Consider the following 26,133-nt stretch of genomic DNA (forward strand, 5'->3'; position numbering starts at 1 on the left):
CATGGTGTCCCGTGGCTCTCTGACCCCCTGATGTTTCCATAAGTGAGGAGCCCTCGCCAATCTCCAGGGCAGGGCTGAGGGGAAGAGATGTCCCCCTGTCCCTCAGCCACGCTGGTGTGAGCTGTCCTGTAGCCCAGGAGCATTCCCAGCATTGTCCCGTGACTTGCACGGTGCCAAAGTGATGAGCAGAAGAGTCAAAGACCACCCAGCTCTTTCAGGGCATTGCTGACAACGATGCTGTCCATGGCACCAAAACTCCGACACTTCCCGGACTGCAAATTCCGTTTTCCAGGTGGCCAGGAACCAGAACGTGCTTTTGGCCCCAAAGCACCGAGAGCCCTGCCCAGGAGGGTCCTGATGCAGGGGACAGCTCACCTACGTCCTTAGCTGATTCAGATGCCACCATGGTTCCCGCATCTCTCCAGTCACACTCCGGTGACAGCCAGTCCAAGGATTTCACTCGCTTCCTGCCATTCCAGCTGTCCGTGTCCATCCTGGGTAACGCTGCTCTGATTTCCAGGGGTGGTTTCTCCTAAGGGTAAGGAATGGTCTCCAGTGGGGATTAGCCAATCTGTCCCTTTAACTTCCCAGGGCTTTTGGATCCAAAATCCCTGGATGCCTGTTCTGCTGTGAATAGACACTGGGAATTCCTGGTCAGGCAGGTCCAGGAGGACAAGGAGTGTCGGAGCACAGTGCAGAAGGACCTCCTGCAGTTGCAGGTGGGACACCTGGGCTCCTGCCACTACTATGCACTGTAAAAAGAGCGGGTTTTGGTACTGCCCAAGCTGCTACATGGAAATTCTTGTGCCAGAGGCTGCCCCCAAATCTGCCATGGCCCTTCTACCTCCAGCTGCAGAGCAAAGCCAGGTGACACTTCACATTGTCACAAGGAAGCACCAGAGAATGGCTTTTACTCTCCTTTAGAGAGCCTGTGACTCTAAAAATGGATCCAAACATTCTCGTCACCAAGAAAGCAGAGTTTGGTCACAATGAAAATTTCCGGCAGTAGCGGAGACTGGGCAGAGCTACAGCAGCTCCCGAGGCAGCTCAGGAATGAGCTCCATTTGCTCCACACAGGCCAAGGGAAATGCAAGGTCTGTGTGAGGAGCTGGGGGTGGTGGTTGGAACACAGGAACACAGAACTCCGGGGAGAGGCTTGTCCTGGCCAGCAGGACCTGCCACAGACCGAGCGAGGTGTGAAGGGGCATCCCCCAAGAGACAGTCTGGTGTCTCTGATGCTTTGGGTTGTGAAGGCAGCACAGAAACTCAGCTCTGTGCTGCCCTTCAAAAAAGGCTTCAGAGAAGATTTCAGAGGCTCAAAATGAATCTTGAGTGTTGACCAAGGTGTTTTGAGAGCCTCTCATCTCAGTGAGTTTGGATTCTGAATCAACTGAGTGCCTGCCAAAGATGAGATGAGCTTGAAATTTTGCTGCTTATTAAAAGCTTAAGATTAGAGTTCGGAAAAAATAATAAAAAGCAATTATTTGCCACCAGAAGTTAAACCCTAGATAGATGAAGTGCTAAATGTAAGCCAGGTCTCAACAACAAGCCAGTGTGTGCAGCTCAGCTTTGCAGGGAACCTCAGCATCCCATGGAGATGAGCAGCACCCCTGCATGCCTGGGCTCTGCGGTAATTGTTGCCTCTATTGGTTTATTCCAGGAGTTGTGTCCTAGAAAAACCATTCCAAACTATGCTAAAAGAGTCGATGTGCAAATTCCCCAGTTAAATGATGAGGGTGAGGTCATCGAAGTGAAGGACAAGGAGCAGAACAAGAGACGTAAATCGAAGGTTTGTTGGAGGCTGTTTGCCTTCCATGGATGCTGCAGTTCAGTGTTTGGGGAGGAAGGACTGGTCCCGGAAGACAGCACAGTGAATCTGGAGCTGCTTTGAGCTTCTCCCACTCCTGCTTTTGGATTGCCCCATCGTGAGTGATTCAGGGCCAGGGCTTGCTCAGCACCTTCCCACTCGGGAGGGAGTTTGGGAGGCACTCCCAAACTTCTGCCTCGTCCCCCTGTGTCCCCAGTCACAGCACAGCCCTGGGGACAGGGGCCTTCCTCTCACAGAATAAAGGGTGCAGCTCTCAGGGCTTCCATTTATGCCACAGAACATGGCCTGGGAACAACCCCGGACTAAGCAGAGACTTGCTGCACTCTGGTTTTCCTTAGCGACACTCCAGGTCTGCACTGGGCTCCTCACTAGAGCTGGTGTGTTCAATGCTATGGAATAATGCTGCATTCCTGCCTCCCTGAGTTACTTTTCCTTATTTCTCTTGCCATCAGACAGAGGATTTTGGTCTGCACACAGCCTATCAGGAAATGAAAACTCTCAAGGTCGAGCTGGAAGAGAGGAATGTCTTCTGTGGCTCCTACAAGATCCATGTCCTCATGGAGCAGTGAGTAGGGTGGGGCCAGCAGCAGCTTTAGGAAAGCTGCTCCATTCCCTGAGATCCTCCTGGATGGCTAGAGAAGGTTCCTCAGCATCAGCATTATGAAATCTCAATTTTTTAAATAAAGATACCGAGATAAGCTGTTTTTAAAGGAATAAGGGTTAGTGATCCATGATGTATCCCAAGGGATATGGGGCTGGGAGGAGCCCTCGCCCCTCTGCGAGCCCACCCTGATACAAAGGGGGAAGTGCAGATTTAGGGACCGTGGTTGTGGTGCCCTGCAGAGGATCCACCACGGGAGTGTTGCCCACCCTGCTCAGTTAAACACAGGGAAATGCTGTCCCAGACCTTGCAGCCAGCTAAAGCTCACCCCAGCCACTGCTTCTCTCCAGATCAGACAGGACAAGGATAATCCATTACAGTGGTGGGGATCTGGTGGTCGCTGCCTCTGCCAACAGAAAAGTGAGGCTGCTCTGTGTGCCAGGAGGGAAGGAAGTGCCTCTTCTGCTCCAAGGCCATGCTGGGCCCATCGAAGCTCTCTGCCTCTGTGAGGACAAAGGGCTCCTGGTCAGCACCAGCTTTGATCTCAGCATCAGGTGAGCTGGGGCTGTGCCTGGGACACCCAAACCTGGCAAACCGAGGGGAAAGGGCAGGATATGGGTAAAACTTTAATGCTAAGCCTGACTTGATCATTCAATTTCTCTGACATCTTAGTGGAACAGCTCCTGACGTTAACCCAGCGTGTGTGAGAGAAGAGTTGGGCACATTAAATAGGAAATAGTCACAAAGTCACAGAATGGTTTGGGTTGGAAGGAATCTTAAAGCTCATCTGGTTCCACGTCTCTTGGGTCGGTGCTCTGTAGGTACTGGAACATTCCCAGTGGTGCCTGTGTGAGAACCTTCACTGGTCACTACGGGACCATCACCTGCCTGGATTCCCACGAGGAGCACTTTGTGTCGGGAGCTGGGGACGGGATGGTGAAAGGTGAGAGCAGCACTGGGAGCTCCCGGCCAGAGACAAACCCTGGAGCATAAGGGCAGAGTCCCGGAGTTGGAGTGAGTGGGACACAGGCATGGGGATGCAAGGAAGGGTGAAAAGCAGAGTCTGTTTCCACGAGAGCCTAAGCTGGGGACATATGCACACACACAGTCTCTGATTGTGTCAGGACCTAAATTCTCATTATTTCTGCTTTTATTCAGAATTAATGGCTATGAGGCTGCAATGCCAGCCCAACTCTTGGGCAAGTGGTATTAACTTTCAGCTTTACCAGATGTTTCCTTATAGAATAAAGGTGAAAAAGATGTGCCTTTTTTGGACTTTACATTTAATTTTTTTCCATGCAATTATGCTTTTTAAGCCAACACTCAGCTCCTCACAGAGCTGCAGGTACAAGGTGTGACTGTAATCCAGTAGTATTTTTTAATTTGTGCTGTACTCCCAACATTCATCATTGGGGCAGATCTATTTTTAGTTCTCCTCCCTTTTTCTCCAACAGTGTGGAGCCTGAAGAGTGGGAAATGTCTCAGGACTCTGATGCACAACAGCCCTGTGCGGGCAGTGAGGATGGACGGGACCTACGTGGTCAGTGGGGGCCACCAAGGGCTGGTGAAGGTCTGGAGTGCTGAGACAGGGGCTCTGATCAAGGTGAGTTTCCTCTTAAGTGGATAATTCTGTGCTAAATGGTCAAAACTCTCTGCTGGTTCATCACAGTGTTTTGCTTTTGCCAAAGACTTTCTAAAAAAGAAAACAATCCCCCCAACCAACCCTCAAAGCAGTCTAAACCAATAAAGAAAACTGCAGATAATTAAAAAACTGACGTGCAGCCAGCTGTTGATTTTAAGGCAGGGTGTGATTTGCTTCACCCCCATCACTGCTCGCTCTCTTTAGATTTGTTCATCTCTGCTCCCATAGAAACCTTCCAAACCTGGGGAGATGATGGAAGAGCTTCACTAACCTGGCGCTGGAGGCACCAGGGGTCAGCCCCAAATGGGAAACTCGCTCTCAGAAGCAGTTTCTGGAGCTGAAGAAGCTGGGCAGCTGTGGAAGCATTGACAGTCTGTGAATTCCCTGAGCAGGTGTCCAGGATCGGTGCCAGTCCACACCTGGGAGAGGAGTGAAGCTCTTTACCTGCAGAGAAACTGAGAGATAGCCCAGATATCTCAGAGATCCCAGCTCCAGCTGAGCCCCTTCCCCTACAGCCAGGGCAGCCCCTCTCTGCCCTCCAGGGACAACATTCCAGAGACCACAAAGGTCTTGGCAGAGTAACATCTCTTTATCACACGTAATAAGGATGGAAAAGGGATGTTAATTCCATGCCAGGAGCTCAGCAGCAGCACCAAGCCCAGAACACTTCAGTGACTGTAACACAAACACAGTGACCCATAGGGTGCACTGGTGCAGTAACACCCTATAAAACACTATCAGCCTGCTGTCCTGGATGCCATAAGACACCTCAGACACATTTTCACCCAGATTACTGAGAGCGTTGCACGTTTTTCTTTTCCTTTGCAGACGTTAGAGAGGCACCAAGGCCCAGTTCTCTGCTTGTCCTTTGACCAGTGGCACCTCGTCACAGGGAGCAGCGATGGATATGCCCTGGGATGGAGCATGTTGGGAAAACTTAGGAGATGCCTGATAGCTTTCTTCCATCCCAAGTAGGAATCAGATGTGTTTCAAGTTGTATTCAACAGTGGACTGAACCTGTAAAGAAAATGTGCCCCTTATAGGACCAGAAAATGCCTTAATTATCAGTTTTAGGATTTGAAATATCCCCACTTTCACCAGTCTTTGCCTCAAAGGCTCCGTCAGGCACCACGTGGTCACAAGCAGCATTTTCAGTTTAGACCTGGAACCACCTGAAATGCAAACCCACAACACTTTATCACAAACAGGGATGACCAAAGAGTGCACAGTCCAGTGTTCCAAGGATCCCCCCTGTGTGCCCCAGGGTGTCACATCACCTGGGCAGCAATAGAGGTGGCCCAGTTTCATGCTGACCAACTGTGTGGTATGCTGTTCTCTCAAACTTTAATTGTATCTACAACTGTGAAAACTGGAGAATCGTATGGTTTGCACTGATTTTCCTGGACATAAAACTGAAACTCCAAGTGCAGCAGATGGCCATGACCATATGGTTGCTATGGGGAGCATGGAATCACAGAATCCCAGAACGGTTTGGGTTGGAAGGGACTTTAAGATCACCTCATTCCAACCCCCTGCCATGGGCAGGGACACCGTCCAGTGGAAGGATGCACTGGGCTGTTGCTTTGGATGTGGAGTGATCTGAGACTTCTCTGTCAGGCCTTTGGAATGTCCTGATCCACTCCTCAGCACACGCTGTGGCTGCAGCCAGAGCTCTGCTCTTCCTCCAGGCCAAAAGGGCTCGCTGACCATTTCTCCTTGTGAAAGCACCATGGAAGTGCCAACCCTCACCTGATGTGTTTTCAGGGAAGTCCTGTCCCTGGAGTTCCTCTACCTCAGAGTCATCAGTGGCTGTGCTGATGGACACATTCGGATATTCAACTTCCTGACTGGAACCTGCCTCAGAGTGTTGGAGCCCACCAGCAGCAGGGACCCCCTGTCTTCTCTCTACGTTGCAGGAAACAGGTTGGTGACAAGAGCTGCCAGCAGGATCTGACCCAAATTTGGTAGATTACACTGAAATGAAGGAACTGTGTGTTTTTCCTTCTCACAAATAACTTTTAAAGGGCTGTACTACTTACTAACTGCTTCAATAATCCTGTTTAGCTCACAATGGCTGAAGAGTTCTCCTTAGTCTCTTGAGCAATGTATAATTTCCTGTTTCTCTACAGCTGAAGATACAGACCCAACCGTAAAGATGAATTCAGAAGCTTTTAGGAGGCTGGAGAATCAAGCCAATACCTGACAGTGCCTCTGCCTGCTCCCTGACCTACAGCCTCTTTATAAGGCCAATAATGAGAAATCCTCCCAGCTTCATTCACTTGCGCACCTCTAACTAAAGGTGGCTCCCAGCTTCTGTGGAAGCAATGGGTAAAACGCTGCAGTGTGTTCAAGGGTGGGTTGGCCACACTAAAGCACAGCAGTAAGTGGGCAGCTATGAAGAAATTAACTCCAGCCCAACCACACCCAACAATAGCACAGCACTCCAATCCACACTTAAATGCCCCTGATAATATGGCATTTGCAGTTAGGTGCTCCCCTCCTTTAGCACTGCACTGATCTTGCTCTGTTCGCTGCCGGCAATTTTCATCCTAATTATTTTTAAATTAATTTTGCGCAGGAGCTGAATGAAAAGAGCCCCAGAGAGCTCACACAGAGCACGAATCAAAATGTGCAGTGTCTGATTGATGGGGTTAATTGCTGCCGCTCCTTCAAGGAGAGATGATTATCTCGGATCCGTTTGAGCCTCGGGGCTTTGTGCTGCACAGGAGCCCCTCAGGCAGGACCTGCCGTGTCCATGATTCCTGTGCTTTTATGGCTCTTCTCTCCCTTCTCCAGGATGGTGACCAACTCTCCCAGCAGAGTGGTGCTGCTGCAGTTCGAGGATGTGGTCTGGGACTATTCCCTACCCGCTGACAGAGAGGTGGTGAAGGACAAGAAGCCCCGGAGAGGGAAGCGCCAGGGTGCCAGCGCAGAGCAGCGACGAGCTCAGGAGCCTCAGGACAGGTCCCCGGGGTCTCGCCAGCCATCAAAGAGCCGTGGAAGACCCAAAAGTATCACACTGAGCCTCTGCTTTTCTGGCTTTTCTAAACTGAGCTACAAACCAAGCACCCACTGCCTTCAGCCCAGCCCATATTCGTTCTCTCTGCTGTTGTCGAGAGCAGATGTGCTGTTCCATTTCAATGGTTCTGTCATTTTCTAGGCTTCTGTGAAACCTTTCTGCCTTTTTACAAGGGTTTGGTGTCAATTCAACACATTTTTCAAGACAGGCACTGTCATTTTCCAACTGAGTAAGAGAGAAATCAGTAGTAGTATTCATATTCACACAGCTGGCGGGCTTGGAAACACGCTGCTGATTCAGGGCTTGAATTATTCATTACAAACACCCGAGAAAGTGAGAGAACACCTACACTCAGGATCTGCCACCACCGGGAAAGGCAGCTGCACAGAAACAGGCACCTTTTCAATTGTAACACGGTGATGTGATTTTGTTTTAAGCCAGAGCTATTCAATACAGTTTGATGACAAATCCTCCAGCTCCACAATCAAACTGAGTATTGCAGATAAACTGATGGGCTAAAGAAGGGTTCCTGCTTTTCAGGCCATCAGATGCCAGCTGATGCTCTGCTCCGTGAAAGACAGGACACAAGGGAATGGCTGGAGCCAGGGCAGGCTCAGGCTGGATACCAGGGAAAGGCTCTTCCCCCAGAGGGTGCTAGGCACTGCCCAGGCTCCCCAGGGAATGGGCACGGCCCCGAGGCTGCCAGAGCTCCAGGAGCGTTGGGACAGCGCTGCCAGGGATGCCCAGGGTGGGGTTGTTGGGGTGTCTGGGCAGGGCAGGAGCTGCACTGGATGGTCCTTGTGGCTTCCTCCCAACTCAGTCTAATCTGTGGTTCTTTGATTCTATGATCTGCAGTGTGTGGGAAAACCTCTCAACCCCAAATGTGTTGCTTTGTTTTTGGATACAGGTGGGGACGCCGAACAGGGCCCTGCTCCCCCTGCACCTGAGAAGGCAGAAGCCACTTTGCAGCCTGAGCTGCCCAAGAGAGACCCAAGCTGTCCAATGTCCCCTGACAAGTTCCTCTTAACAATCAGCACCCTGCAGAGCTCCTGCAAGCCAGCCCGAGTCAGCTCCAGCACTGAGCTCTCTGCAAAGGCCAGGGAAGCACAGCAACACCGCCCGAGGAAGGTGCCAATGTCCAAAACGCCCCTGCAGCACAAAGAGGAGCAGGCAGCCCAGCTCCAGCGTGCCAGGCTGCACAGTGGTTCTCTGACCGTGACAAAAATCTCGACACCCTTTGAAACCAAAATGCTGCAGCTCAGGCTGCAGAACTCCTTGCACAGCCCCACTGTGAAATCCTCCATCCCTGCCCCCTGTGTTGTACGTCCCAAGTTTTGTGGCTCACTGCGAGAAAGAAAAACTCCCAGTGGCCATGGGAAAGATACTCCTGGCCCCAAAGATGGGGATCAGCTCATCGATCTCTGCACAGCTTCCTCAGAGCTGATCCAGCCAACACCTGGCACAGCTGCACAGATCAGAAATGAAGTTCCCAGGGAAATAAAGCCCCTAAGCTCCTGCCCCTGTGGTTCCCGCAGGGACAGTGGGTTCAGGCTTCTCACAGCAGAGCAGGAGGTGCATGAGGCAGCTGAGGCAGCTCAGCATCAGGCACAGCAGGCAAAGCCCACGGAAGCTGAGGAAAGAGCCAGAAGGAAGGCCTGGCTAAGGAAAATTAAAGGCCTACCTGTGGATTCCTTTACTGGGGAAAGGAAAACACCTGCTCCAGAACTTGGGCATAACACATTTATCTGAGGTGATCCGTGAGTCCAACTAACAGCTGCCATGTGGCTTGAAGTATAAAATAAAGATGTATTCATTTATATATATTTAAGTATATTTAGTATGTTTAAGTATACTCCCTGTGGTTTTAAATGTAAAACACATCCTCACTATAAGTTTTCCTAAGAAATACCATTGGTATATTCAGCTGTTTCTCAAGGCACTGAATGGACTAAGCCCTCTCCTGGATTCAACTCCCTAAACCTGCTCTTGTTACAGACATGGCACTGTCTGACACCAACACAGCTCAGCACGGGCTCAACCCTGTGAGAACAATAATAAAAACATCTTATGAGAGCTCTTGCGGATTGATTAGAGTGTAGAAGCTGAAGATGTGTGGACTGAAAGCTGAGTGTAGGGTGGGGGGATCAGTGGCACAAAGTCTGCTTGGAGGCCAGGAACTGGGGGTTGATCCTGGCTCTGATTTTGTTTATCATCATTAATTAATGCCCCAGACGATGGGCAGGGTGCCCCCAGATGCCACCAACCCCAGAGAGGTGCTGCCATCCAGAGGGACCTGGCCAGGTTGGACACAAAGCTGACAGAGCCCCGGGGAAGTTCAGCAGGGGAAGCTCCAGTGCTGCCCTGGGGAGGAACAGCACAGCCCCAGGACCTGTGGAAAGCAGCTTCAAACTTCATTTCTATGAAATGCAAAACAGGGGAGGGGGTTCCCCATTTCTGTGGATAAATGCCTACATGACCTTGATTGTGGAAGGTTCCCTGTCCATGGCAGGGGGATGGAACTGGATGATCCTTGAGGTTTCTTCCAACCCCAACCATTCTGTGATTTTGTGATTTCCAGTAATGCTCAGGACTTAACAGGAAGACAAAAGCCCTTCTAGCTGTTCAGCTTTGAGTATCTGGGCTGGTGTACCAGAAATCTGTTGCATCAGAGGTTTGAGGGCGGCCAATCCTGCCCACAGTCATGCTGAGGGACTGTCAGCAGCAGTTCTGGTTTGAAATTAAAATCTCTGAAACTCTGACACATAGTGGGGCTGCGATTAGTGTTGGCTTGTTTAATTCAATGCCATCTTGGACTTGCAAACCCTGGGATGAAGCCAGTGAAAGATAACCCCAGGGCGGCTGGCAGCTGGCGAGGCCCAGCACATCTGTGCCACGGCACAGGGACGGTCGCTGCGAGGTGCCTGTGCCTGGCGTGGTCTCCAAGGGGCAGGGGTTTCACATTCCACCACGGGACGGCAGCTTCTCCTAAGGAACGAGGACAAGCCCAGCCCCGCTGCGGCCACGGAACCAGTGTCACAACCCCCGGGGAAAACGTCTCTAAAGAAAGCCTGCCAGAAAATCATCACGGAAAGGCTGATTCCTTTTTGGCCGTGACGAAGTGAGGAGGATCAGGGGGTTGTGTTCAGCCTGGAGTGGATAAATCAGCACCTCCCTGCAGCTGTGGGCGCTGAGGTACTTGGAAGGGGTGACAGGCAAAGGTGGTGGTGTGAGATCACCCGCAAGGGCAGGGCTGGACCAAGTACTTCTGTGACTGGCTTTGGCTGAGCTCAGCAGAGGGAAAGCTGGGCGAGGGTGTTGGAGATGGCCTGGAGGGGAATTAACCTGTGGCAAGATGTCAGGCCAGGTACGTGAAGTCACAGATGTAACTGAGAGGAGGCTGTTTCTCATAGAATCACAGAATCCCAGAATGGTTTGGGTTGGAAGGGACATTAAAGCCCATCCAGTGCCACCCTTGCCATGGGCAGGGACACCTCCCACTGTCCCAGGCTGCTCCCAGCCCCAATGTCCAGCCAGGCCTGGGACACTGCCAGGGATCCAGGGGCAGCCCCAGCTGCTCTGGGCACCCTGTGCCAGGGCCTGGCAACCTCACAGGGAGGAATTCCCTCCTAGTGTCCAATCTATTCTCTGTCAGTTTTAGTGCTTTAATTATTCACCTTTGAACTAAACTGACCCATTCTGTGCACCTGGACTTAGGCATGTGACACAGCCTGTGACAAACTGGGTCATGCAGGAGGCAATGCACCCACGAGCAGACAGAGCCAGGTGAGGGGTGGCACGAGAGTTTTGGTAGTTTTGGTGTAAGCAGGTGTCACTCGGGTTGTCCTTGCCCTCCCCAAAGTGTAGATATTTGCCTGTTGTGATGCTACCATATTGGTGTAATAAATGAATTGGTTTCAGGGTGTTGGTTATTACTGTTTAGATGAGATATAAAAGAGGGGAGTTGAGGGTGGAATGGATGGACAGGTTAATTGAAGGGAAGTTGTGAGACTGTACGGGTGGAATGCTGGAATGTAACCCTGGATGGGGATATAACAAGCACCCAAGGGGTTTAACAGAAGGAACTTTCTAGTCCATTGCTTGGTAGGGTACAAGGGATGAGGACGATGCCCTGGACCGGGATTGGAGAACGAGCCAAGCAATGAAGCGGACTTGTTTGGAAATGACTGGTGAGGAACGCACGGGGGTACAGACCGACCAGCGAACAGGGAAGGGACCGATCAGCACGGGGATTGAGAACTGCACCAGCCCGGTGGCACCAGAGGCTCTAAAAGCCACCAGGTGCTCTGCACCGCGTCCTCCTGCGGACCTTGGGCTCCAAGGGAGCGCCCAGTGGGTCTCACTGTCTTGTTGGTGGATTGTTTTATTCTGGCTTGTGGCACGGAGCCTGGCCTTATCCCGGGTTCCCGCTCTCAGCAGTTAATAAATAAACGAGTTGACTTTTCCTTTCAAAAGTCTCAGCCTCGTTTACAACACTGGTGTCACAGCAGTTCTGCCTGCACAGCTCAACAGGTGCCTCTGAACAGAATGCGCTTCATCCAAGTGCTGTTTATAGCTGAAGTGTCGCTATTCCAGCAGAAAGGCTGGATCCTTCACACGGTGAACAGAAAGGAGCAAGACACTACTAAAGAGCTGCAATAACCTCTTTTATAAACACCTCTCTTTATTAAAAAGTAAAGTGAGTTTTTATGGGGTACTGTATTTCTCAGCAGTAGCCTGTGATGACCTGTGAAGCGGCTGACGGAATTCCACCGGAGGCGGTCGGGGCTGGGGTCGGGGCGGGCGGTGCCGGTTCGGGGCCGCGCTCCCCTCACGGCGCTCGGGCGGGAACGGGAACGGGAACGGGAACGGGAACGGGAACGGGAACGGGAACGGCCACGTCTCGCGCCCAGGGCCCGCCAGCGCGCACGCGCGGGGGGCGGCGCGGCCGAGAGGGGGCTCGGGGCCGTGACGTCGCGATTGGTCCGCGGCCGTGACGCGCCGGGCTGTGGGCGGGATCACGGAGCGGAGCGCGCCGCGATTGGTCCGCGGCCGTGACGCGCCGGGCTGTGGGCGGGATCACGGAGCGGAGCGCGCCGCGATTGGCCCGCGGCCGTGACGCGCGCGGCGGGGCGGAAGTGGCGGCTCTGACCATGGTACGGGACCGGGGGCTTGGACGTGGGACCGGCACCGGCACCGGGAGCGGCATTCGGGTTGGGACTGGGATCAGGGGCTGCGGCATGGGTTATAGGACCGGGATCGGGACAGGGGCCGGAGCGGGGGCCTAGGCGTGGATTGTAGGACCGGGACTGGGACCGGGAGCGGGACCGGAGCGGGAGCCTGGCCGTGGGCCCGGGCGAAGTGCGGGGCACAGAGGCGCTTTCTGCCGCCGCAGGCCCACCCGCACCACCAGCCCCCGCTCGGCTCCGCAGCCGGTGCCCGGCGGTGTTTGAGCACGCTGCGCTCCAGGGGCTCCCTTGCACCGCAGGATGTCCGGGCGGTCACAGGAGAGTGGCTCTTCTCAGAGCAGCTTTGCGTCCTGGCCACAGCCCTGGGCAGTGGCTCTCTTGGAAGGCTCAGGAACAAAAATATTGTCCCACCTGGGTTGTTACTCGGGCAAGAAGAACAAATGTCCCAGGCCGTTTGTGAAAGCCTTGCACGCTGGGAAGCAGACCGTGTTTCTGCTCAGCTCAGGGGGGCTCAGCCCAGGTGCAGCTCACCAAAACCGAGGCCTACTGATCATTTCTCAGATCACAGTGTAGGGTTGTATGTGGTTACATCTTCGCATTCTTCCCAAATGAATTCTGATCCTGAGCTGCCTCTGTGATTCTCTGGGTAATCAGCACTGTCCCAGGTTGAAGTTGTAAATGGTTTCATTTTCCTCCTGTAACCCTTTGCTTCCCTACTTCAGGACAGCAGTGATGACATTGAAGATGTGTCTCTCTTTGATGCAGATGATGACGTATCCAGGAGATCCAAAAAGTCAAAAATAAGGTCAGTGGTGACAGAGGGAGTTCCTGGGTGAGCTCCAGGCGGAGCCACGAGGAAGGACGGAAGGATTGTCATGTTATATCAAAACATGTAATGGCTGATCCCTTCTTCGTTTATTTGGAAGTAATGGAGTAATTTCTGGGTAACAGAGCTCCACTTCCAGAAGCCCTGTTGGAATTTGTAGAACTGTCCCTTCCTGCTTCTGAGTGCCCTTACACTTAACCTGTGTTTAATTCCTGGGTATAAGGGAACTACAGGGATACAACTCTGTGTAAGGGGGGCTCTTGCTGTGTCAGGGGCTGGTTCTGGGCTGGTCCATGATCTCCTCCCCAGCCTCCATTCCCAGGTGTGCTCTGTGCCCTGCTCTCTCCATGTCCTGGCCTGCTCAGTCCATCTGCTCCTTCCCTGTTGTGCCCAAATCCCGTGAGGAGCCGTGTCCATCCCCTCGTGCCGTGGTGGCCTCGGCTCTGCCCTGCTCCTTTCTGACCTGGCAGCTGCAGAGGAACTGCAGAGCAGCCTGGGCTGCTGGGACAGGTCCCTGCCCTGGCAGGGGGATGAGTCCTCCCAGCCCATTCTGGGATTCTCTGAAATCACAAAGAAAGACAAATCTGCTGTGTTGGAAATGGGATCTTTCCTTCGGGGGAGTTTTCTCTGTCAGAACCTCTTTAAATTTACCCTAAAAATTGCCCTAAATTGAATACCAGGTAAAGCTGCCTGTCCCCTCCCACCCCAAATCCTGCCTGCACATGGGCTGTCTCTGCATGTGGGATGTCTCTTCCTTGTGTCAGCTTCCAGACAGTTAATTCCCATATTTTCAGAACGCTGGGTTCATGTTACGGTGCTGGTCCTTGTCCTGTGGGTTGCTGGGAGGTCCCTTGGCAATGTCACTTGCCTGCAGGAGCTGTGACTGTCCTGTCCTTCATTCCAGGCACCCAGTGGCATCTTTTTTCCACTTATTCTTCCGAGTCAGTGCCATAGTTGTTTATCTGCTCTGTGAGCTCTTAACCAGCAGCTTCATTGCCTGCATGGTGACCATCATCCTCCTCCTGTCCTGTGACTTCTGGGCAGTAAAGGTGAGTTCCTCTCGTGCTTTTTGTTTTCCTTGCCTTGCTGTATAAAAATAATTGACAGTGATATTGTGTCTCAAAAAAAGTAGTTTATTTGTGCCTCTCCCACGAAATGACACAGTCCATGGGTTCTCTTTCAGAACGTCACAGGGAGGCTCATGGTTGGCCTTCGCTGGTGGAACCAGGTGGATGATGATGGCAGAAGTCACTGGGTGTTTGAAGCCAGGAAGGTAAAGGATTTTGCTCTAACCTTGTAATTGTTTCTGGTTAATGAGCCCTCTGTTAATTGGTGGTTATGGAAATTACTCCTTTGGTGTTTCTAAGCTTCATAACTGAACCATGCAGGAAATGTCATTTTTCCCAAACTTACCCTTTTAGCCCCAAGCATTCCAAGAGGTTTTGATGCTGCTGCCTCCAGTGATTCTGAGAGAAAACTGAAAGGAGTCCCTTAAATGGAAACACTTTCTGTTGCAGAGATGTCTCTGTGTGATGTAGAAATTAATCTTGGAAGCTGTTGTGTGGAGGGAAATCCCAGGGAGTGTGGGGATTCTGCCTTGTTTTTAAGGACATGGATCTGTAGGATGGAGCAGCCTGATCACTTCCATTTCTTCTCTGTTTCTAGGTGTCAGCACAAGGGGGTAAAACCTCATCTGAAGCAGAGTCCCGAATTTTCTGGCTAGGCCTGATCACCTGCCCAATGATCTGGGTGATCTTTGCCTTCAGTGCTCTCTTCTCTTTCAAAGTGAAGTGGTTGGTGAGTCCCTCCCTGAGCTCCACAGTGGATCTGGCCCTGTCTGAGCCAGGAGGTGGCAGCTGGTGACTCTTTTTCCCTGTCACAGGCAGTGGTGGTGATGGGGGTGGTGCTGCAGGGAGCCAACCTGTACGGCTACATCAGGTGTAAGGTTGGCAGCAGGAAGAACCTGACCAGCATGGCAACCAACTACCTTGGGAAGCAGTTCCTGCGGCAGGTGAGGTGTCCAGGGCTTTGGAATCCCTGGGAAAAACAAGGGTGGCTACAGAAAAAAGGTGGTTATTGAGCTGTGCAGTGGGACCCTTCCCACGCTGCTGCCTGGGGAATCTGAGCCAGCAGTTCAGGCACAGAGCACTGCTGATTGTTGCCATCCAGCCCCGTGTGCAGCACTGTGGTATTGGCCAGTGCCATGGATAAATGCCTTGGGAATTACTGGAATATGACTGGTGGAAATAACACTCATGGCTGAAAGGGCTGCCACTGCCCTTTGTGTTCTTTCCCACTCCCACCCAGCTCTTCCCAGCAGCTCCTGTTCTTCCCCAGCTCTGGGTTTCCTCCGGCCGGGGGTCTGTGCAGCAGCAGGAGCAACCACCCCAGTTCCACTTCCAGGCTGCCACTTCACTGCTGCTGACTGCTTTTCCTGGCTGTATTGATGGCTCTGGCAGAGGTGTTTTGGCTGCCACGGATTCACAAATACTTGCTGGAATTACTGCTGTCAGTGTGACCAGAAGCTCAGACACTGATGGACCTTTCTTGGCACTCTGTGCTGGGCCCATCTCCTCCTTGATTTGCTCCTGAATTCTTTTACCCTGGCAGGGGTTACCCAGAGGCCCAGGCCAGGCTCTGGCAGAAATGAGTATTTTGCCCCAAAATCCCAGCAGTGACTCACAGGGTTCTCCCACCCTCTTTGATTTTGCCTCCTGCAGACCATGGCTACAGAGGACCAAGCAGCATCCTGAGTGTGGTGGGAGCCTCAGGCCAGGCTGGATTCTCAGCAGTGACCAACAGAGAAGGTTGCTCTGATCAATTTGGGAGCTGCACACAAGGTGTGAATCAAAAGAAGTAAATAAATTGTGCAAGAGTTGAGGTTAACACTCCTGGCAACTTATATTCCATTTTCCACTAGCAGTTTGTGTTTAAGTCCTTTCTTTAGTTTGATTAATGAGAATTAATTTGCTTAAACTTTAAATTAAAAGATCGCCTGCGTGAGTTTCATACAGGTTTAGAACTACTGGATGGGTTAAGAGAAAATTGCTGGAGATACTTCAGAAAAGCCGTGTACAAGCTGAGCCTTGGCAACTCTCCTGCTCTTCCAGCGCTTGGTGCCTCAGGTAGTTTCAGTTGTGGACAGGTTTTGCTCTTGGAGGTTGTTGCTGCTTCTGTTTAGGGAGTGATTTTTTGGCCCTGCATCCCTCATTGTGTGACTGGAATGGTGCTGAGTGGTTGCAGTGAGGGGCATCTGAAGGAAATGGAACTGGTGGGAAGATCACTGAAATCTCATGGCAGCTGCAGAAAGTGACCTGTGAGCAGGCCCTGGTTTTCTGAAGCATCCACAGACCTGGGGAACATCCCAAACCCCTGGTTCTGTGGGAACCCCTGCAGGCCTGTGCCTGTCTGGAGAGAGTGGCAGGAGCAGAACCAGTGTCCAGGGAAGGCTGCACCCCCAGTTCCAGCCAGGGGCTGTGAGAGCGGCCCCTGTGTGCCTGACCTGTGACACCGAGGCCATGGGGTGTCCTGGGAGGGGCCTTTCCTCAGGCCAGGAGGGCGTGGGGGATGTGGTCAGCAGTTCCCTTGGCACAGGGGCACAGGCAGTGGGACTGGCAGGGTGTTCCCTTCCTGCAGTCCATGCCCTGTGCTGTCCTTAAGCTCCCCAAGGGGTCTGAGCTGGGGAAGAGCCTTTTGTGGGATCGTGGCTTGCAGCGCTCAGTGGGATGGCAGTGGTGTGTTCTGAGCTCATCTGTGCTCAGTTCCTTCTCATGGGGTTCTGTCCCTGGAGCTCGTGCTTCCACAGCAGCGGGTGCTGAACATTCTGGGTGAGGAATTTTAAATGAAGAATGTGATTTCTTTTTGACTCCTGGGTGTTGTGAATTGTGGGGTTGCATTAACCTGGTTCCTCTCCCTGTACTCTGCAGTGCTGGGAGCTGTACCTTTGTTCAACTCTTTGGATTGATACCTTCCTTTTGTAAATACTTATTTATAAAATATGGAAATTAAAATACTGCTTTGTTTAACCAGCCCAGACATCCCTTCTGTGGTTCATGGCTCAGCTTCATTTCTAGCCCTTGTCCTTGTCAGGTGCCTTTAGCAGGGGTTTATTGTCCATTTAAACAGTGCTGTTCCTCTGGCTCTGGCACAGTTCCTGTCACCTGGGGGTCTGCAGAGCTTTCCGTGGGCAAACACTGCCCAGGCTGCTGGAGCTGTCACCACGCAGAGCTGAAGTCGATGTCACTCCAGGGCTCATCTCCTTGCAGGGCACTCAGAGGTGCCCCCTGCCCAGACCCCCATGAGTGCTCAGTGCCCCCACCAGAGGAACTTCAGTCCCATTTCCATCCAAGGGATCAGTTATTTCCTGGAATCAATGTAAAGAGGCCAAATGCAGTCAAACTTCAGCAGCCACATGGGGACGTGCAAGTGCAGGTCCTGCAGGGAGGAACGGGAATCCTCCCTGCTCCAGCCCCTGTTCGCTGCTGGGCCGAGGGGCTGGCACAGCTCCAGCCACGAGCTGCTGCTTCTAAAATGTGTTAAAAGTTTTGGACTTCATGTTTATTCACCTGCTGCCAAAGCTCCCCCCAGACTCCTGGAAAACAGGGCTTTTCTGGAAGTTGCAGTTTATTTAACCAAGGACAGAGGCATTTCTTAGTAGGTGCCTTTAAACAGAGCCCTGTGTGGGTTATTTTTAGCTCTTGGCAAACATTCAGGCTTTTGGCTTCTGAGAAACTGGCAGTCGATTACATTTCTGTCGTGGATCAGAACCAAATTTCTTATCTCTGCTGCAGTTGGGTGTGAGTCTGGTTTGATTCTCACTCGCTGTGAACTGGGGTTTCCTGGGGAGCAGGAAGTAGGAGTTGCCTCAGAGCAGAGAAATCCTCTGAATGTGCTTTTTTCCACAAGCCCCAGGACTCCAGACTGAGCCAGTTTCTTGAGCATCAGCTGAGTAATCCTGGCCCCACCTCAGCCCTGGGTGGGGGCTGAACTTGGAGGGTTTACAAAGCAGAAATTCTCCAGGAGCAGCAGTAATAATAATAATAATAATAATAATAATAATAATAACCTCTTTGCTCTGAAATAGGAAATACAGATCGGATGCTGCAAGCACAGCTGGAAGATGGGCTCAGGATTATCCTCGTTTCACAGGCAGAGCACTGCTTGGAGTCCTTGGAATATGGGCCAGCAAGGAGCTGGGATAGAACAGGCCCTGGGGCACCCTCTGTGTCTGGGGTGCTCATACTGATCCTTGCTGTCGCTGTTTGGTGACAGTGGGGACCTGTCCCCTCCCTCCCCCTGTTCCCGCACCCTGATCCAGCATCCCTGGAGCACCCTGATCCAGCACCCCTGGAGCACCCTGATCCAGCTGCTGGGTGCTGGATCCCCCGGGAAGGGGCTGGAATTCAGGGGCAGAGGCAGTGCTTTCTCTGGCCCTGTGCTTTGAGGCAGTACTGGGATGCATCGGGACATTCTAACCCCAAAGAGCTTCCCAGGCAGTTTTTCCCCATTCCCCTCCCTCGGTGCTGTCCAGGATGCTGAGGGGTCTGGGCACTTGGAGCCTGCCTGTTCCTCCGTGGATCCCTTGGAGCCTGGCTGGGGCTGGAGGGCTGCAGGGAGGCTCTGTTGTCGCTGCTTGCCAAGGCCACACAAGGGACGGGAACAGGACAGGACATCCCAGCTGGCATTTCCAGAACAAAGCTGCAGCCTCCGGAATGTGACCTTTGGAGACCAAAGGCTGCGGCCGAGGGCGCTGGAAGCCGGCCAGGACTCGGCGCCACTTCCAGGGCTCCGTGCAGGAAGGAATTTCTCGCTTCCCTCCTGCCTCCCTGGGCAAAGAGCCCCGGGTTGGGAGCAGGGAGCGCTGCCCTGGGCAAACCCGGGGGAGCCGGCGCCTCTCCCCGCCCGGGGCTGCGGGGAGGGCAGGGAGGAGACGCTGCTGCTGTGGGGGCTCCGGGCCGCGGGGCCGCTGGCTCTGCGTGTGCCCAAAGCACCCTGGCTGGGCCGATGGCACTCCAGTTCCTCCCTCTCCTGCCCTGGGGACAGCTGGCCTCGGGGACGCTCCGTGCCGGGTTCCGCCGCTCGGCCCCTGCTGCTCCCCAGGGCCAGCATCGCACGGGGCAGCCTCTCCCTGCTCCCAGCCGTGTCCCAGTGTTGTAAACGAGGCTGAGACTTTTGAAAGGAAAAGTCAACTCGTTTATTTATTAACTGCTGAGAGCGGGAACCCGGGATAAGCCCAGGCTCCGCGCCACAAGCCAGAATAAAACAATCCACCAACAAGACAGTGAGACCCACTGGGCGCTCCCTTGGAGCCCAAGGTCCGCAGGAGGACGCGGTGCAGAGCACCTGGTGGCTTTTAGAGCCTCTGGTGCCACCGGGCTGGTGCAGTTCTCAATCCCCGTGCTGATCGGTCCCTTCCCTGTTCGCTGGTCGGTCTGTACCCCCGTGCGTTCCTCACCAGTCATTTCCAAACAAGTCCGCTTCATTGCTTGGCTCGTTCTCCAATCCCGGTCCAGGGCATCGTCCTCATCCCTTGTACCCTACCAAGCAATGGACTAGAAAGTTCCTTCTGTTAAACCCCTTGGGTCCTTGTTATATCCCCATCCAGGGTTACATTCCAGCATTCCACCCGTACAGTCTCACAGCTTCCCTTCAATTCACCTGTCCATCCATTCCACCCTCAACTCCCCTCTTTTATATCTCATCTAAACAGTAATAACCAACACCCTGAAACCAATTCATTTATTACACCAGGAAAGGCTCCTGGCCCAGTGAACCCCTCAAGGCCCAGGCTCTCCTCAAGCCAATTCTGTGGCCTGGCAAAGCCACATGGAAAAGGCCAAATCCCGGCCACGCTTCCTGGAGCACCTTTGGACCTCTGTGGGTTTGGGGCTCTCTCTGTGGGTTTTGGTGCCATTCATTTGGCTGATTCTGAGCCCAGACAGATTCCTGGGGTCTGCAGTGTCCTGCAGCAGTGCTCCACAGGTAACCACAGTGAGAGGCTCCACCTTTCCGTGTGGCACCTGCCAGGTTATTTTGTGTCCGTCTGCAGAGGGAAGGCCAGGCCAGGATGTCTGGTGTTTGCAAAGAGACTGGGTTTGCATTAAATGTGGGATTTGAAATCCCAGACAGACTTAAACTGCTGTTGGGATCCTGCTGGATCGAATTCTGGAGATCCAGGGTGTCCCCTCATACCCAGGGTCTCAGCCCATAGCACAGTGCCAGGAGCACTCAGCATCCTCCAGGACAGGGATTGCCATCTCCAGGATGTGTCCCAGCAAGGGCACAGGTTTTACTGGGGTGGAGATGTCCAGGGGACACTGCGGCTTCATGTCCAGGAGGACCTTTGTAAGGATGGTTGAGCAGCTGGACTGCAAGAGAAGACTTGGGATATAGGGAGATGTGGGATTCCATCTCTCCCAAGTACTTTTGTTTGTTTGCTTACCCTGGAAGGGCTGAGAATGATGCCAGTGCTCTGCAGGCACACTGCTCCCACAGAAATGATCCTCCAGCAGGCTCTGCTCCAGCCCCTGGGCTTTCAGAGCATGGTGAAGCCTCCAAGGAACAGTTTTGATACCCCCAGGTAAGAGCAGAAGGGTTTTCTGTGCTGTCCTGCTCCCTTTCTGCTCCGTGCTGGCTGTTAATGCCAGGCCAGCCCATCCCCCATTGCTGCACATTTCCAAGAGCTTTGATATTCCCCAGAATATTTGCCAAAGCTACGCTGAGGTTCTTCAGCTGATTCTCTCCGTGAACCCTGGTCTGTAGAAGTCCCAACAGTTTGCTCCACATAGGAGTTGGACTTTCTGCTCTGTTGTTCCTCACATTCCTCCAAGAATCCTTAAAAACCACCAGGATCACCCTTGCCACGTCCCACCCATCTGGCACCAGGAGAAACATCAGCAGCCTGGGGATTAATGCACCGTGAGTTCATCCCTGAGCCCTCCGGACTCCTCCTGGAAACCCCCTGGGCCTGTGGGGTTGTTCCTCTGAGTTATCCCTCCTTGTGTCACCAACCTCCTTGCATTTCATTCATCTTGGGTGAGCTCTGTAGCGTTTTTTCCTCCTTTTTTTTCCGTCGGAAGCGCTGTGTAAATAACTCCATAGTAACGGCTGGAGCCCCTGAGTCACTCAGCTTTTGTGCCACGGACACTCTCCCTGCTGCTGCTGTGACTCCAGAGCAGGGGAGGGCTCAGCTGTTACTCACCGTTTCCTACGGAGGGCACCCCTGTTGGGTCCCACCCTGTTTTATGGTTTCTGTCACTTCTGCCCCGCAGGGAAATCCTCTCCCCCAGTGGGACCTTCAGTGCTTGTCACCTGCTCCCTCTCCTCTAAGGTTTAAACTCACCCCAGTTTCTTCTCACCCGGATTAGGTTCTGTTCTCGTTGGAGCCCTCCCTCACATCCAGACCCTGTTGCAAAGGAATTTGTATCACTCTGGCCTTGGGAACTCCCACACCTCCTTCCCAGCCCCTGAGAGCCCACTAGAGGTGACAAACCCTCCTGTGGGCAGAGGTCCCAACACAAACCCTCACCTAAAATCTCTTTGAATGAGGGAAAAACTATTCCCTCCCCTTTTGTGAGCCCTTGATTTCTCATGTTTTAATTGCCCAAAAGCTTGGTTTAAATTAGGACTGGACTGGATGGAGATGGGGACAGGGACTTTGCTTGATTCCTGCTCCATCCCTGGCACACAGAGCAGGGGACTCAGCCACGAGCTGGGGCAGGAGAGCAGCCAGGGCTGGATGCAGGTTGGAGTTCTGGGATGTGGAGCCTTCACAAGGCTCCCCCAGCCACACGAGGGGGATCAGACTGACCTCCCCAAGCTCTTCTGCAGCTGCTGCACGCGGGACACCCCAATCCTCAGCACAACGGGAGAAAAGTGCAGGATCTGGAACACCCCTGTGGAATTTTCCTCCGTTTGCAGCAGGATGGGGAGGGCAGCATCCCCTGGGGTGTGACCAGGCTGGGCAGCCTTTAGGGGACATCAAACCAGCGAGCCCCCGGACAAAACCTCCTCATCCCCACGGCCCTGGTGTCTGAGGGCAGCAGCAGCAAACGCCTGGAGCCGCCCCTGCCCTGGGTCCCTCCAGCCCCTGCCGGGACTTCGATCCGTGCTCTCCCCCCGATCCCTCTCCCGTCCAAACCCTCACGGCAGCAGAGGGAGCCCTTACGCTTTTGTTCAAAGAACAATTAAATAAATAACAACTTAAAAATGGAGCAGAGAAAGCTTTCGGGACGGGCTTGTTGGAAACAACTCCCGGGATCGATCCTGCGGCCCGAGGAGCGCCGGGAGCCGCCTGCGGGCACCGCGGTGGGCAAAGAGCGGAGCAGCCACCGAAGCCAGCGCTGGGGCCGGGCAGGGAGAGAGCGGGATCTGATGGGATATAACGGGAACATGATTCACTGCTCTGCTGTCACAGGGGGTGTGAGCAACCGCTGCAGCTGGAAAAAGCCAGTAAAAAGCGAATTTGCTGCCAGCCCTGTGTGTGTGGGACCGGCTGCCTGGGCTGGCTCCTCCAACAGCCCTCAGGACTGCCCCGATTTTGGGGAATAAGCTGTGATTTAATAAATGCTCCCCAGGAAAGGATCCTGCCTGGGCTGATCCCTGGGCTGATCCACACAGGAGCTTGAGGAGCCTGCAGAGTTTGGCTGTCGCTGCCTGGCTCCACCTTGACCTGTGCAAATCTGGTTGAGAGAAAGTAGATTTCCCTGGAAATCCAGATCTCCCTGTTCTGGGATGGCCTTTGCCAGGCTGGGAGAGGAAGGTGTGTGGCAGGGTCACTGGGATTGCCCACCGATGTGGGATGGATTGCATGGAGTTTTGAACTTCGGTGGCTGCTTAATTTTGGCTCAACAACACCCAAAGGTGTTGAAGCAGCAGGAGCCTCGCAATTCCCTCGGGGAATAACTCCCAGCTCTGCCTCCTGTGTGTCCTCCTCCAGCTGGGAGCATCCACAGCCCCAGATGTGAACCCATAGCTCAGGTCTCTCGCTCTCTAAATATGTACCAGGAGGAAATTCCAGCCCCGGCCCCTCTTGGCAAAGCTCTCGGCTCTGCTCTCGTGGTTTGAGCCGCAGGACCTCTGACTTCCAGCTGCAAAAATCCTGTAGTTACACAAGAGGAAGCAGCACAGCTCATGTGCACGGGAATTATCCCATGTCCTAAACCTCTGCCGGGCCTGGAAGCCATCTGTGTGACCCTTCCCGGGGTCGACGGGGAGACATTCTGTCTTTCCTGTGTCATTCTGAACAAAAAGCCAAGTTCTGGCTGCTGCTCGCAGCCCTGGCAGACACCGGGTCCGTGTGTGGGACGCTCTGAGCTGTTTTCCTTAAATGTGATTTAGCAACGCCCAAGCGCGTCCAGCCGGGAGCCGCCGGAGCCGGGGATGTGTCAGGGCCTTCAAGGAAAGGGAATAAAAAATGAGCACAACTCAAGGGCTGAAACCTTGGAAGTCTGCAGGACTCAGCAGCTGCGAGGGGAAACGGTGACGATCTCGGTGTCTGGAGGGAATTTAAAGTATGGACGTGGATCCAAGCTGTGGAAGCACTGCCTGGACACTGCGAGATGTGGAATTTATTGCAATTTATTGCCATTCATGACCTGTATTTGCTGGTAGCTGAACAGTGTCAGTCACTGACAACCACAGAAGAAAGTTCCAATTAACTAATTTAACTTTTGGTCATTTGTTTAAACCACCCCCATACAGGTGAAGTCAAATCCACTTCATTTTAACCCCATGGAGCCCTCAGGACACCCCCCACATCTGAGGAATCCCAGTGTCCCAGGAGCTCTGAGCAGGTGGGTTTGGTGTGTCCAGCCCCAAGTGTGACAAAGCACACCCAAAGAGCCTGGCTGGCTCAGAGTAGGATAGAAATTACTTCTAGTATTTAACTGCTGGAGTTGGAGCTTGGTGTCTCCTCGCTGCCCCTCTCCTTCCCACCAACACAAACGTGTGCCAGGGCTGTGCAGATAAACCATAAATAAACTAACTTCCCAAGAAAGGGTCTGTCTCTGCTCCCTGGGATGAGATCTTTGGGGAACACCCGGCTGGCGATGGGGAAGGTCACTGGGAGTTTGTGGGGAAGGTCACTGGGGGTTCGCTGTGTCAGACCAGTGCCAAAGCCATGGACCGGGAGCCTTTTGTCCCAAAAGTGGGGTGAAAGGCCAGGCTCTGTCCTCACACACAGGATGGGAGATGGGGCCGATGTGCCCATGGGTGAGGCCGTGCCAGCCCCCACAAGGGACAAAGCTCCCTGCCACTGCCAGAGGGTGCCAGGATGGAGGCCTTGCTTGGGCCTCCCAAACCTTCTCCCCACCCATCCTTTGGAGCTGGCACTGTTGGGATGGGCTGGGGAGTCTCAAACTGGCACTTTCCTCCTCCAGGAAAAGGTCCAAGCCATGCATGGGGATGGGGGGCTGGCACTGGCACGTTCCTACAGGGAATAAAGGCGGGCCAGCAGCACAGGGAGGAGGGAGGCAGGGCCTGCAGGGCAGCTGTTCGCTGCAGCTCTCGCCGCTCCACGCAGGAACAGCCATCCCTGGCTTCCCCCTGCCCTGGCAGTGCCGAGGCTGCTCTGCTGTGTCAGGAGAGGCTGGAGCTGTCCGAGCTCTCGCCAGGACAGTGTTCCCACCGCTCCCACCCCACGGAACGCCAGGGTGACTCAGATTTCCCGGAGATGTTCTTATCTCGTCCTGCCCGGTGCTCTCTCAGCGGCGGCCCTGGAAGAGCTGCCCTCTGCCCTTCCCCAGCATGCTGGGCTTTGCTGTGCATCCCACACACTCCGGGAGCTGGGAAAGCCCAGGGAGGGCTGGGGGCCGTGGCACAGCCCGGGCTGCACTGCCAGGGTCTGGGGGGTCAGGGCAGGCCTGTGCCCCCAGCTCAGCTTCTCCTGCAAGGAAAGGCCACGGTGAGCTGGGCATGGCCGAGCAATCCTGATAAATAATCCTGGGAAACCCCTGCAGAGCTCTCAGCCCAGCCCCGAGGGTCTTTTAACCAGGCAGAGGAGGAGGAATGTGGGTCATGCTGGATGGAAAGGGATATTTTGGGACTGTGGTGAGACCTTTTGGATGTGATCCCAGGGAAGGAATGACTTGGAGGTGGCTCCACAGGCATTTCCCTGTGTATCCCTCATAGAATGAGCACCTCTGGCTGTAAACAATAAATCCTGGAAATTGTTCCACTCCCCTGGCACATCCCAAAGGCATCTGGAAAGGAGCCCAGCCCCAGGGAGGAGGATCCTGCAGGCCATGCCGAGTGTCCGGCTGTGTGACAGATCCGGCTCTGCAGGGACAGGGATTTGGTGGAAGTGATGCAGAGCTTGGCCGGGCCCAGCCGGATCCGTGTCACACCAGGAGTGGCCTTGGCTCCCTGTCCTGCCAGAGCCCAGCCTGGAGCTGTGCTGGCTCAGGTTGTCCTCATGCTGCTTTTTCCAGAGCAAGGCTCTTCCTGGGGCAGGGGGCTCCCAGAGGAAGGGATTGTTCATTTCCAGGAATGTTTGAACCAGAGGGAGCTCCTGGAATCCTCCTCCTCCTGGATGTGTTCCCTCAGCACCGGACTGCTCTGTCCGTCAGGGCCGGGGAACCCTCTGGCATCAGCTCCTGGTGCCACCCGGGCAGCCTGGGCAGCTCCAGGCTGGGCTGATGCCAGCACAGAGCACGGAGCCTCCCAGAAGGGCAGAGGGGTGCTGGCACCTCCTGTGCAGGGCTGGGCTCTCCCAGGGCAGGGACTGCTCGAGGCAGGGATGTTTCCATGAGTGCAGATAACTCATCCTGATGGAAACCTCTTCCCCGAGCTCCCTCTGGGCCTGACAGCGGGACAAGCTCAGCACACACGGGACCTGTGCCCAGCCTGTCACAGAGCAACCACACACTGAATAAAACCCTCTTTTTGCTTGTTCTGAACCTGCCTCCTCCTCCTCTCCTTAGCACGGCCTTGCGGGGCTCAGACCTCCCTTGGGAGCTGTTCCCTTTGGCCCCACCCCGCTCTGATCCCTCTGGGATGGGCCACCAGCACCCCCTGAGCAGGAGATCTGCAGT

The 26,133-nt window shown here is 53.8% G+C and overlaps 2 protein-coding genes across 2 annotated transcripts; both read left to right on the forward strand.

The window, feature by feature from the left end:
- The first annotated feature begins 404 nt into the window (after window positions 1-404).
- LOC138120045 (F-box/WD repeat-containing protein 10-like) lies at window positions 405-8,839 on the forward strand. The gene is made up of 11 exons (XM_069032464.1): window positions 405-498; window positions 592-719; window positions 1,661-1,789; window positions 2,281-2,393; window positions 2,780-2,983; window positions 3,251-3,372; window positions 3,884-4,032; window positions 4,900-5,042; window positions 5,836-5,994; window positions 6,868-7,082; window positions 7,998-8,839. The coding sequence occupies exons 1-11, from the start codon at window positions 405-407 to the stop codon at window positions 8,837-8,839; spliced, it is 2,298 nt and encodes a 765-aa protein (XP_068888565.1).
- A 3,350-nt stretch (window positions 8,840-12,189) lies between these two features.
- Window positions 12,190-17,130, forward strand: LOC138120204 (Golgi apparatus membrane protein TVP23 homolog B-like). The gene is made up of 7 exons (XM_069032680.1): window positions 12,190-12,243; window positions 12,999-13,081; window positions 14,007-14,151; window positions 14,286-14,375; window positions 14,768-14,899; window positions 14,985-15,113; window positions 15,823-17,130. The coding sequence occupies exons 1-7, from the start codon at window positions 12,241-12,243 to the stop codon at window positions 15,853-15,855; spliced, it is 615 nt and encodes a 204-aa protein (XP_068888781.1). The 5' UTR covers window positions 12,190-12,240; the 3' UTR covers window positions 15,856-17,130.
- The last annotated feature ends 9,003 nt before the right edge of the window (window positions 17,131-26,133 follow it).

The sequence above is a fragment of the Aphelocoma coerulescens genome, chromosome 18 (assembly GCF_041296385.1).
Source record: "Aphelocoma coerulescens isolate FSJ_1873_10779 chromosome 18, UR_Acoe_1.0, whole genome shotgun sequence".
NCBI classification, from domain to species: domain Eukaryota; kingdom Metazoa; phylum Chordata; class Aves; order Passeriformes; family Corvidae; genus Aphelocoma; species Aphelocoma coerulescens.